This window comes from Gordionus sp. m RMFG-2023, chromosome 4 (assembly GCF_954871325.1).
Source record: "Gordionus sp. m RMFG-2023 chromosome 4, tfGorSpeb1-WG-v2, whole genome shotgun sequence".
Taxonomy (NCBI): domain Eukaryota; kingdom Metazoa; phylum Nematomorpha; class Gordioida; order Chordodea; family Parachordodidae; genus Gordionus; species Gordionus sp. m RMFG-2023.
The window spans coordinates 3,797,461-3,811,533 of record NC_088778.1 but is presented as its reverse complement, the minus strand read 5'-3'; the positions used below and the strand labels follow the sequence as shown (position 1 = coordinate 3,811,533).

The window sequence follows — 14,073 nt, the reverse complement described above, 5'->3', positions numbered from 1 at the left end:
TGTATATAATTATAGGGGTAAAGTGGAAACGCAATACAAAATATTTAAAATATAATAATCCTAGCGGAGAGGGCTTCAAACTACATTCTCAATATTTTTAGAGCATAATAAAAATAATGTTAATGTAATCAGTATTTATAATAATATTATCTATACAGGATAGTAACTTAAACCCTTCATTTCTGGTGTGTATGCATAATTTATGTAACATTTGTCAAAGAAAGAAAAGAAAGAAAGAAAGAAAGAAAGAAAGAAAGAAAGAAAGAAAGAAAGAAAGAAAGAAAGAAAGAAAGAAAGAAAGAAAGAAAGAAAGAAAGAAAGAAAGAAAGATAGGTAAGAGGGTTGCAAATCATCCAATCCTTTGCCGATGCCCCCTATATATATATATCTGCATTTATTTATTTAACCTTAGTCACGTGGACAAATTTCGTGATAATTTTAGCCCTATCCTCGGGGCTAGTTTTGTTTAAAATCATGCATTGAATCCAATGAGACAGGGAGTTGAATAAGGCGATAGAATTTCTCAAATTCGGGCATTTTTCCACGTCCGAGTTTGTTGCATAATTTTTGAATTCCTCGAACTATATTATATATATATATATATAAAAGATCGGACATATAAAAATATGTGTTAATTAAATAATATGCGCAACGTCTTACAATTGTTATTAGCAGAGTTGTTAAAGGATCTAGAGTATCTAGATCCTGTATCTAGATATAAAAATGTGGTATATGTATCTGTATCTAGATAGATTTTTGATTAAAATATCGGTATCTAGATATTATTTTAGACGATGTATCTGTATCTAGATCCATTTAAAAAGTATCTTTTAACAACTCTGGTTATTAGTGTTGTTAAACGACTCGTTTTGAGCCGATTTTTAAAAATGGCTAACTCAATCCTTTTAGCCAGAAAAATAGATTTCGATATATATATATCTCTAGACCTTTGTTCCTTCTATTTAGCAAAATCTTCAGGCTTGAATAATTATTTTTCTGGATGAAGTATTGAGTGAGACGAGCCGTTTAATAACACTACTATCAACAAACGATGATTCAACTGACTAACAAACTCATGCATTACTAGCAAATGAATACTAGAATAAATGGATAGGATGATCAACTGAGAAATAGTGTGAAACGACCTTTTGAGCCGATTTTAAAATGTCTAACTCAATCCTTTTAGCCAGAAAAATAGATTTCGATATATATATATGTCTAGACCTTTGTTCCTTCTATTTAGCAAAATCTTCAGGCTTGAATAATTATTTTTCTGGATGAAGTATATTGAGTCAGCCGTTTTTAAAAATTCTACTCAAAACGAGCCGTTTAACAACACTAATTGTTATAATTGTCAGGTCTAAAATTTATATGGTAAGATATTTTATACATGCTGGAATGTATTTCCGGAAAAATCAGAATTTTTTTTTTCCTTCGAATTTACAAACAATTAAAAAACTCGCTAAAATAATTTTTTAAAGTTGGAAAAAAATAATCAAAATTTTGAAAAATTCTGAGACAATTTCACCACCTACATCAATATCTTCAGAGCTTAAAACATGATTTCTCTCAATTGAAACTTCTCACAAAACATTTTCAATGAAATAAAAATAAACACTCACTGGTACAATAAATAATTGATTATTCTGCTCTCATCTACAACAAAACCCATATAATCTAACAATCCAGTAAATAACCCTATACCAATGTTTTAGTTGTTGATGACTTTATCCAATCCTTCATTTAAAATTTATTAGTGTAAAAACAAATGTTATATATTTACATAAGTTCAGTCACCAAAGTAACAACTCATTCCATTGCAATACAACTCTTATAATAGAAACTCAAAAATACAAACAAATGGTTCATGTGGTCCTTGTTGTCCTAATATTTGTCAAGCAAAATTTTGATAACTATTCCTACATATATTCCAAAATTAATGGATAATACATGCCTAAATAGCTATGTGAAGCAAGAATACAACAATTATAAGTTTGGCAACTATAATCCAAATGCATAATTTATGCCCCTCTTGCCATAAATATACTAAAATTACCAAAGCTAGAAAATTTCAAGTTCATGGCCCCCCACACTCTAGATGCCTAGGTTCAGGGTTACCATCCATAACACCTACAGATCCTCCTCCATTCAGCCTATTAAATTTAGCAAGCCATCCCCCGCCTAGTATTGCTACCAACTTGCCCCCTAGTCAGCAAACTCCCAACTTACAATCATGGGCCAATGATTTTTTTATCAGTACCCAATGTTTCCACCATATCCCGTATTCCACGTGGTGCTCGCAATTCTTTTGCAGAATCCTTTAACAAGTTAATCCTATTAACAGTAAACAATCCTGCAATCCTATCAAATTGGAAAAACTTACTAAGTTTTACTAATTCCACCCTTAAAATTCCCGATAATAAAAATATCCAATTAACTAAACACATTAAAACTTCAATATCTCTTTTCAACCCTGACTCTATTCCAACCCCTACACCTCAGACCCACCAATCCAATCCACTCCCTATTGCCCATAAGGCTAAAATAGTTTCAAACAAAATAAACAGCCTTAATATCAATTCAGCCCTTCGGGTCATGACCTCTGAAGATTTCTTAGCTCCAAACAATGAGTCCACTCTAGAAGCCTTGCTTCTAAAACACCCTTCATGTGATTCAGAATTTGCCTTCTCAAGCCAAAACGATCATATAGCCCCTGAAATCAACTCTGATGAGACGATCAAAGCTGTCAGATCTTTCAAAAGAGAATCTTCTGGAGGCCTTGATGGCATTCGTGCTATTTTCATCCAAGACATTTTAAAACCTAACATATCATGCAAAACCCTCTTGCAGAACCTTACCAGGTTATTAAATTTAATTCTTAATGGGCCCCTCCCACCACCTATCATTCCTATTCTCTTTGGTGCCCGCCTTATAGCCCTCAAAAAAAAGGATGGAGGTATCCGCCCAATTGCTGTTGGGTCGTTCTTCAGAAGGACTATCTCTAAGATCATTGCCTCACGAATAAAGGAATCTCTTTCTTCATTCCTGTCGCTACTTCAGCTAGGGTTTGGTGTACTTGAAGGATCTGAAATTTTGGCCCATCTTGCTCGCATTACCCTCTCAAATAATATTCCTGATAATGTCGTTTTAAAACTTGATTTCAAAAATGCTTTCAATACAATCAAACGTCAATATTTCGTTCCCTTGTTTTGCCACAAATATCCTCAATATTCTACATACATTCTCAACAGTTACTCTAGCCCTACTTTTTTAAAGTACAATAACAACATAATAAAATCTCAGGAGGGAATCCAACAAGGAGACCCCTTAGGCCCAGCCCTTTTTTGCATCGGGATACACAAGATAATCCTAGATATTCAATCTATATCTAACCTCACTCTAAATTCCTGGTACCTCGATGACGGTATAGTCTCAGGCAACCTTTCCACAGTCATGTCCATTCCCTCATCGAAAATCTCTCTTATATAACAGGACTATCTCTCAACTTCCCCAAATGTGAGATTTGCTTCTTAAACCCTACAACATCCATCCCTTCAGAAACCACATTCCTCGCCATCAACAGAGAAGAGATGACACATCTTGGATCACCGATAGGGGGTGAAAAAAGCAATCGAAACTTTTTTAAACAAATCCCTCGACAATTTATCTAATTTAAACTCACTTTTTAATTACCTACCCGCTCATCAATCCTTTTTTTTAATCAAAAACTATTTTAATATACCCAAAATCCTCTATGCCCTGAGATCCTCACCGATCTTCAAATGCAGCCATTTGCTAGTTTCCCACGAAACCCAAATTAAGGATCTCCTAGAAAACATATTAAACCTTAAATTCTCTCAATTCATCTTGGCTCCAGGTCACTCTTCCATGCAAGTCTGGTGGTATTGGTATCCGATCCCCCTTACAACTTTCCCTCTCAGCCTTTATCTCATCTCGTCTTGCTGCTCAATCTATTATCGACAATGGATCTACTCCTTCAGATACTGACCTCTCACAGCCCCTCACCTTTTGGGACAACAACTGCTCTCCCACCCTTAGCCGTCCCGCTTCCAGTACCCAAAAAGACTGGGATGCTCCTCTGATCGCCCGTTCCGTTGAATATCTTATTTCGAACAGGCCCTTTGAAGAAAATCCCAATAATTTGGTACTAAATGCAAACTCTGGCTACGAATGGTTGGAAGCCATCCCCAGCGCCAATCTTGGTCTCCTCATGACTGGCGAACAGCTACGTATATCTATAGCCCTCCGCCTCGGCTGTAATGTCGTAGTTCCCTCCATCTGCATCGATTGTGGTCAGCCCATTGAATCGAAGGCTTACCATCCCTTGCACTGCAAGTTCTCCCGTGGACGACAACCTCGTCATAAATCTGTCAATAACATTTTACTAGCCGCCCTCAAAAAAGTTAATATCCCATCTACCCTCGAACCAGTGGGTCTTTCAAACGAATACGCCATACGCCCGGATGGTATTTCTCTCATACCCTGGTCTAATGGTCTTCCGCTAACATGGGATTACACTTGCGTTGATTTTGCTGCCAAGTCTAACCTCTCATTTTCTGCTATCGAAAAGGCAGAAATCCTTAAAAAAAATAAATACGCTTGCCTCGCCAACACTATGTTCATTCCTATCGTTACCAATACCCTAGGCATGTTTGGAAACGAGGCCCTCAATTTCATTAAAAGACAGATCTCAGGGGACCCCATTGTAGGATTTTACCTTCGCCAGCAGATTTCCCTGGAAATTTGCCGGTCTAATTTTTTAAGTATTCACTCTTCTCTTGGATGATATATACCCCCCCCCCCTCCTTTTTTTAAAAATCTATATATTTTTTTTAATAGTCTTTTTTAATGTCTTCATAGATTATATATATATTATATATTTCTTTTTTTTATATTTAATTTTTAATATATCCATTTTAATATATATTTTTTAATCCTCTGTAATTTTAATCAAAAAATAATAAAATTAAATAATATATTTTGAAAAAAAAAAAAAAATTTAAAGGTTTATAAAACTTATAAATTATTTTTTTTAATTTATATTTACTAGAATTATACTAAAATATTACAAGGATTCAGTGTTGTTATACGGCTCGTTTTGATGCCTAAATCAATATTTCATCCAGCTAAAATATTACACAATCCTAAAGATTTTGCTCATAGAAGGAACAAAGGTTTAGACATATATTATCGAAATCTTGAGGATTAGACAACATCTCTCCTGGCTATTATGTTGAGTTAGCCGTTTTTGAAAATCGACTCACACTACAAGGATTGCCTGATTATACTAATATTTCTTTGTGATATGCAAAAAAAGAAGGAAGAAAAATGTTTTTTTACAGTTATCTTCCGACATTCTTTGTAGTCTAGATAAGTAAAATGGTTCGCGAATTCCTTCGGTTCTATATCGTTGAATGCTAGGGAGACCTTTTGATACGTGTCAGCGGCGCTGAATAAGGGCTTAAAAGATTTATTTCTCATCCAATAGTTCGATGATCTAATAATAATAATATTTTTTTCTTCATATAACTTTGAGATACAAAAAATATCTTATTGATAAAATTATAGTATGATCCTCGTGGAAAATAAAATCTCTTAAAATTTATTTCGCATATTTTCAATATCACGTACAAATTACCTTAAATATAAATCTACCAATATTATGTTTTGTTAAAAAATAATATTTAAGCATGTTTTATTTACCCCGTTTTATTTTAACAATAAAAAAAACATTGTTTTTTTTAAATGTGTTTTTAATTTCTTTCTTTTACACATCCCAAAATATATTATTTATAAATTTTTATCGTACATTAAGTATAAATCTATCAGCCCGAGACTTTCTTCGTTCCATTCCTGCGACAACTTTTCTCTGAATTGAGCCATTTTATATTTCAAATTTGCGTTCGATTCGAAATCCTGTGATTGATTAATTATCCAAAATCTATTTTATTTTTTTTTAAACATTTTTGAAAAAAATATATTATATTATATTAAATATCGAAATATTAGGAAAAAAATTTTTTTTCCAGAAGTTTAGATTCGATCCTTTCCGTGTCAAAAGTTCATAAATCCGGCCGACCGGCAGAGTTTGACCGACCCAAGATCGGTTAAATTTGGACATGGATTGGTTCGTGTATGTCTATAAAAAATATTAAAACAATTCCTAAATCAATAACTCTTATAATGTATATACAATTTTTTATATTTATTTATAAACTTAAAGATCACTACTATACCTTAACGCGTAGCATAGCCTGAAATTGAATAAACTTAGGTGGCACCCCTTGTTGTCACGGGCGTGGGAACATGTGACTTGACATTTGCAGAAATGCTTCTGATCTTCATACGTTTATATTTTACCAAAAAATGAGGCAACATCATATGTTAAAGAAAATTAAACAGAGAATAATTTTCTCCCTTCGAAAATAATATTCAAATTTTTTTATTTATTAATAAAAATTATCTTTTAAAACGCTCTTAAACCCTTCATGTACATGCATTCATTTGACCATATTTTTGGAATATCGTCTGTTATAGTATAAACTTTATAAAAATGAATTTTTTTCCCATGGATGATATTAATATTCCAATCATAATTATATGAACAAAAGTATCAAATCATCTGTGATAATTTCTCTCCCATAATCATCCACTAACAAAAACTAACTTTCAAAGATCACTTTTGATTGAGATTTCATATATATCATTATATATATATATTATAAAACTACAACATCGTAGAGATGTTTATATTTTATATATGAGATTTATAAATAATAATAATGTCGCTAAAAAAAGTTCATAAAACTGATCATCGATAATGATATCTAATTCTAATAAGTGCTAAATAAAAGTTAAAGTGTTTAGGGTTTGTTCTGGTTCTCTTTCTTATTCTTGAAATTTATTTCTGTAAAGACTCAGTCTATTCAGAATTTTGCCCTATTCTGTTTTGTTTCAAATGTTTACTAAAATCTAAATGACCTCCATCTTTTTTTATAGGAGGATATCTAGATAGTTAAACAGATTCCTGTTTGGGAATAAAACGAGTTCAGGACACAGAATTAGTGCGCATTTCTATTAGACGCTTAGTTGTTACTGACATGGTAACAAAAAGAGCAAAAATGAAACTTTTATCAATATGGGAAGATTTGAATACATTATTTGGAATTTAGAGCAAAACGATAACGTTTCAATTTTTTTAAGTATGACTATAATTCTTTATGTATCTATTCTTTGAAATTCGGATTAAAGCTTTAGAAATACAATTGTTGGCTCGTCTATGTAAGTGGAGTCTGTAATAATGGAGGATTCGCTTTCATAAATCGCGTAAAATTTATATATGTTGTAATTGTGGTAATATTCAAATTTACTAGATTAAGAAAAACGAAAGATAGACAAATTACTTTTAAACAAAATTACGAAGCTGAAATATTTTCAAATCTACTCAATCTCGAAGCAAATTGAGACTATGTAAATGTTATTTAAAGAAAAAGGATATATAATGGAGAAATTGATGCGAAAAGGAATTAGTATTTTAATTTTCTTTTATTTTGATTATGTTTTTTAACTTTTGTATTTGAATATAGTTATTTATTGAATAAAGATTTCAGTAGCAGATTTTAGTTATTTAATTAGATTTTTATTTTTTTTAGGTTCCAACTTTTCTCAATATGACAACTTTCAATTGTGACAATATATATCATAAAATTTACAACAATATTTCCTTTTTATCAAGGCATGGGTTTTCACTATCAATAACATTCAAAATGGGGGAAGAGTTAAATTATATCTACTTCCATTTTTTTTTGTCACACAAGAGATGTTGATTTTTGTTAAAACAGGAATTTAATAATTTCCATAACGTTATATTTTATAAAAACGAAAGTTTTTTGAATGATTTTAAAAATATACACAAAAAAAAAAACACTTAAAATAATTGTACCTAGAAACCTACACTGTGTACAATCTCTTTTATTTATTAACGAGAACTTAAACATGCTGCCTATTAAATATAAGTATAAAGTAACAAATATTAATATTAATGTAATAGGGCACGTGTGCAAGTTAAGTGGATAAGCATATGTTTTATGCTACCTCTTCTTTGCATAAATCACTTTTGGGAACTCTGTCTAAATGTTATTCAAAATTATTGTATTAAAATAAAGGGGGGGGGGCAAAAAAGGATATAGGTTGGCGAAAATGTCCATTAGATCCTCCGATGTTATGTACCATTTGTACATTAGGAATAATGTTTTAGGAAGACCCCAGTTGATACCTTGGATATTTCCGTTGACATCTATAAATAAATTTTAAAAAATTATATTATCTCGCAAATTTTAATAATATTCAAAACGTTTTTAAAAAATATATATTAAAAAAAATTCTGGGGAGCCTCGCGAAGGTTTTTACCTAAAAGAGGATCGCAATAGCCATTCTTAAGGCTAATTATGTTTGTTTTATTGATTCGATCTCTCCCGATGATTAGATGAAGGAGGTTTTGAATAATTTCTGCTTTCGCTTATTCTTCAATTAGTGTCCTTTTGTTATTATGATTATTATTATTTTTTCGTAATTGTTTACTAATTATATATTTTTCAATGATGATTTATAATGAAGGTGGTTTCAATATTAAATTTATATTATGGGAAGAAAAATATAAATGTATTAAATATTATTTTAAAAAAAACTAAAATAGTGGGGGGGGGGGGGGGTTATAAAGGTATACTGTCTGGCTTAGAGCCCGAGTATGACGATAAAATTAAATTTACTATTTTTAAGATTTTTAAAATGAAATCTTTGAGCATAGTAAAAAAAATAAAAAATGTATATTATAGTTATCGTGGAGAGAAAAGGGAAAGAACTCTATCATACCTAACGAAGGGAAGAGATGGGATGGGAAGAAATTAGCCGAACAAAAATATTACCTACGCTTCTAATTTATGTTTAAAATAGGTTCAAATTTTTCTGCCATATTTCGAAAAGATCTCAGAGGGTGTGATTTAAAAAATTTTTTTGGAGGCTAGAAATCATGATTTCCATTTTACCAAATCGAAGTTTCTAGCAAATGTGAGGTGTGCAATTACTATCATTTCTGTTTTTCAAGAAAAAATTAGGGGTTCGAACCCAACCCAAACCCCGGTTCAAAAATACTGAACCGATCCCTAACCGAACTTACCAATTTTTTTTAACCTTAAACCGAACCTGAACTGAAGCCGGACAAGGAGAAAACACATTTTTACATAATTATAACTATATAAATTAGGATGACCAATTAATTTTATGATCAAACATTTCATTTTTAAAAAAAATTTTTCTCCGAAATTTTTACATAATATTTATTTTTCGATCGGTTTAGTTTTTTGGCATAACGTTATAGAAAAAATTATATATTTTATCAACTTTTAGAAATGGACCATTTGAATTTAATCTTACACAAATAATTATGGCACTGGCCACTTCTCGCAAACAATTATACATTTTCCATTCTCGAGCTGGCACCTAACTTCAAAAGCAATATATCAGTTTGTAAAATTTTTTGAAATTAAAAGTTGGTACAAATTTTTTATAAGTAAATTTTTTTGTAATTTTCATGCAAAAAAATCGATTTTTGTTCGAAATATTACTTCGAAAAATTTAAAGTATATTTCCTTAAGTTTTTAGATAATGTATTAAATATTCGTAATTATTACGATGTAAGGCAAGGCAATTTTTTTAAAAAATGTTATTTTTATTTTAAAAAAAAGTGAAAAATCTATAAGATTTCTTAAAAATTTATTAGGAATTTTTTAAAAACATAAATAATCAGTAAAAATTATTAAAATATAAATTTATTCCCAAAAATGGTGTTATAAAAAATATTTAAATGTATATAACTGGCATAACCCCTACAAGTGTTGTTAACTCAATATTTTATCCAGAAAATTAATATGCAAGCCTAAAGATTTTGCTCACAGATGGCAAACAGGATTGAACATCTATTGGCTAAATCTCAACTCTTAGGCAATATTTTGGGTAAGTTATTATAATAACTAACAAGAAGTTAAAAGAATGTAAACAATATGTGACTTTATTTTTACGTAATACTCAAAAATAAATGACGGTTCATTAATATATGTATAACAAAAAGAAAGAAAGAAAGAAAGAAAGAAAGAAAGAAAGAAAGAAAGAAAGAAAGAAAGAAAGCACTACAAAAATACATATGGTAAAATTTATTGTATTTTTTTTGCATATACGATTTTTATATACTTTAATTTTTATTTAAAATACAGTTTAATATTTTTTTCAAATGTTTAATATACGACAAATTTTATATAGTAACACAAATAATACAAATTCATTTACATCGAATCCTGATCCTGTGTATTCTAATTCAATACCTAATATATCTGCTACAAATAATTTCCATATTTTCAATTCTCCCTCTTTAAGTGGTGATTCTGTTATTGATCTAGCAAATTTAATCTCGGCAATTCCAAGAAGGAAATATAAAAACTGGAATAATGAAAAAATAGATATAGCAAAAAAAATTATTATCTGTACCTGAGAAGGAGCAAATTAAAATGAAAGATATCGCTAAGTATTTAGATATGTCTTTATCGACTATTAATAAATTAAGACGCGACATTTCCCGAAATCATCGGATACCCTTTGAAAGATTATGTGATTGGAAAGCGAGGCAGGAAAAAAAAAGACACATTCAATATAGAAAGAAAAATTATGGAACTTTTAATGGCGATCAATACATTAACTATTAAAGGTATTGTAGAAAATTTACCTCCAGGATTTCTTAGAAATGAAGGAACTATAAGGAAATGTATTAAAAAAAATAGGATGGTCCAAAAAACGTGCAGGAAAGGAACCTGATGATAGGAGGAACACATCGGGCACAGTCAATATACGACAAATTTATTGTATAAAAATATTGAATATTTCCAGAGAAAAAATATTTTTCTTAGACGAGACAGGCATACATTCACATATTGTACCTGTTTACGCCTGGGCAACATACAATGTTACGCCAACTGCTAAAGTCCCACCATCTAAGGGTAAAAATTTAAGTATATTATGTACTATGGGAATCGAAGGTGTGATACTTTATCGCATCATCGAGGGAGCTTATAATAGCCTACTATTTCTAGAATATATGATAGAACTAATTAATATCATATCAAGTGATGCAGTTATTGTTATGGACAATGCATCGATCCATAAAAGCCACCTCATTTATAGTTTTAAAGAGCGAATACAATATTTGCCACCCTATTCGCCGCAACTAAATCCAAAAGAAAATTTCTTTGGGGTATTAAAAATAGGGCAATCAATCCCCGACCAAATACAAGAAACGAAATCGTTCATAATGTAGCATCAATTCTGAATGAGTTTACTATTCCTTCCTTATGACTTTCCAAGTTATTATAATAAGATGCATCAATATTTAGAGAGTGGCTATCGAGGACAACCATTGGATTAAGGTAAATTTATAAAAATATAATTCATATTTAAATATATTTTAAAGGAATATAGAAAATCGGAATATATAAAGAAAAAACGTTTTTATATTTTAATGCATTTTTTAAATCCGTTTTGTCATATATTTGATCGTCATTTATTTTTTGAGTATTATGTAAAAATAAAAAAAAACATATGGTTAAATCTTTTTAATTTTTTGCTTTTATTATATTAATTTACAACAAGAACAACACTAACCCCTACACTGAAAATAGTTTTAAGCTAAAAACTCCTTTTATAAGGTAAAAAATAAAACTTTTATCCAAAATGAAAGCACTATATAAATAAATTCGAAAAAAAAAATTTCTACAAAAAAATATAAAAGAAGTATATATTTATAAAATATGTATTGATTATTTTTAAAATAAAATGTCCTTATATTTTAAAATTTTTAATAAAAATATAGATTACTGCATAAAAAATATTATTATAAGTGCATTGCATTTCCCATCTAAACAGGATGATTGTTGGCGAAAAAATTTATACAATCTTCATTGCGATTTGATATCATTAGTTATTTGATTTGGTGTGAAATGACATACATATATATATATTTCGAAAAGAGCCAACTTCTTCAATCTATTTTCTGAGGTAGTACTTTCTAGATAAGTTTTAATTCTTCTAAAGAAAGAAAAAAAAATTCTTTCATTTCGTGCAATTGTAATAATGAGTATATATATAATTGTCAAAATACATAATAGTTTGTATATTATATTACTTAGATTTATAAAAGGACTTCTTTGATGAATCCAAGACTCTTTCAGTTTAATTGAAATAAGAAAATTATCAGAAAAGATGGAAAATTGATTTCTTCCTGTAATATTCCTTCTGCTGATCCTACATTAATATTTGATCAATGGGATTGGATTATTTTGGCGCCAGTTGAGGTATGCCATTATAAAATTCATAAAGCTATATCTTGAACTCAATAATTATATAATTTACAAAATTTTTTCATCCACAATTTGCTTTGATTTTCAAGATCTAATACGATAATATTATTTGGTGCAAACTAAACTATACATTTTTTGTTTAAAAAAAAATTGCATAAAATACCAGTCATCAATAAATAATTTGTTTATACAGTGTAATGCAACAAAAAAAAATGAATTTTATCAAGTCCAGAGGAACTGTCTTTCTGTAAGAACATTCTGCCATTTCACTAAGAGTCCTTAAGTCCAGAGGAAATGTCTTTCTTTAAGTACATTCTGCCATTTACACTAACAGTCCTTACGTCCAGAGGAAATATATTTCTTTAAGTACATTCTGCCATTTACACTAACAGTCCTTAAGTCCAGAGGAAATTTCTTTTTTAAGAACATTCTGCCATTTCACTAAGAGTCCTTATAAAAGATTTCTCTAACTCCATATAATCTAACTGTTTAATGGCGAAGGTTTTTTTTTTAAAGAAAAGGAGGATTTATCTGCCACCTCTTTCCCTTCTCGCTGACTAATAGTGCACACAAATTGAGCGTTTACGTTTTGCCGTAATTTTTTAATTTAAAAAAAAAACGTAACACATCCCTTGTTTAAATTAAAGTAGCCTTTTTATTAATATCGTCGATTCATAATTTTAAATAAGTTCTAAATAAAAAAAGGATTTGTCTTTGAAAATTATATTATCGTCTGCGTTCTTGTTTATTTAATTTCTAAATATCCCTTTTTAGGATTATAAGTAAGTTATTTATATTACATTTTATATAATATTACACAAACGCGAAAAAGTAATGAAAAAGTAAACCTATTTGCGTTTTTTTAAATGGTTGCTAACGCTAAACGGTAATTTTACCAATTTGCGCGAGGCCATTTGAAATGCATTATTTGCGCTACGCAGTGTTAGAAACTCTCAATTTGTGCGCACTATAAGAGTCTGTTTCGATGTATATAATAAGTTAAAATAAAATCATACTATTAATAAATTAATTAATATACATCTAGGGCTTTAGAGATATTCCTCAGGAACGTTTCCAAAAGATATCAAAAAACCGGAAGGTAACTAAAAATGATACTCTTTTTAAAACTAGAATAGATCATGACCGCATAAACAACAAAAAAAATTTGAATGAAAGTAAGAAAAAATAGTAGAAATTTTGATTATTTTCATATGGGGATCGATAGGCCACCATAGTATTGTTAAACGGCAACTCATTTTTTATCCAGAAAAATATAACTCAAGCCTGAAGATTCTGCTCATAGATGGCACAAGGGTCTAGACATCTATTAGCAAAAATCTGGAGCCTTAGACAATATTTCTTTGGCTAAAATATTGAGTGCCGTAAACATCTAGGCATAATTCCAAATGAGTATATATATTATATTATCTATAATCTCTTTTTTGGTAATAAATACTTTTAAAAATCGATTCGATAAAAAAAATTTTTTTTAAATTATAAGACTAGTTATTATATTATTATATACAAAAAAAAGAAGAAGAGATCTTTATATATATAAGCTTTAAAAATATTGTAATATAATTTTCTACAAAAAAACCATACAAAATTGATATGAATAATGATCGATTGTAAAGGTTAACAAAAAAAAAAT

At 29.7% G+C, this 14,073-nt stretch overlaps 1 protein-coding gene across 1 annotated transcript in view; it reads right to left on the bottom strand.

Annotated features, from left to right (window-relative positions):
- The window catches only part of LOC135929064 (uncharacterized), a 38,664-nt gene that overhangs the window by 7,386 nt on the left and 17,205 nt on the right, over positions 1-14,073 (bottom strand). The window contains exons 3-7 of the mRNA XM_065465552.1: positions 8,209-8,317; positions 6,258-6,368; positions 5,831-5,962; positions 5,362-5,518; positions 408-581 (exon numbers count right to left, since the gene is read on the bottom strand). Of these exons, the coding sequence (XP_065321624.1) occupies positions 408-581; positions 5,362-5,518; positions 5,831-5,962; positions 6,258-6,368; positions 8,209-8,317 (683 nt within the window). The remainder of the gene's footprint in view (positions 1-407; positions 582-5,361; positions 5,519-5,830; positions 5,963-6,257; positions 6,369-8,208; positions 8,318-14,073) is intronic.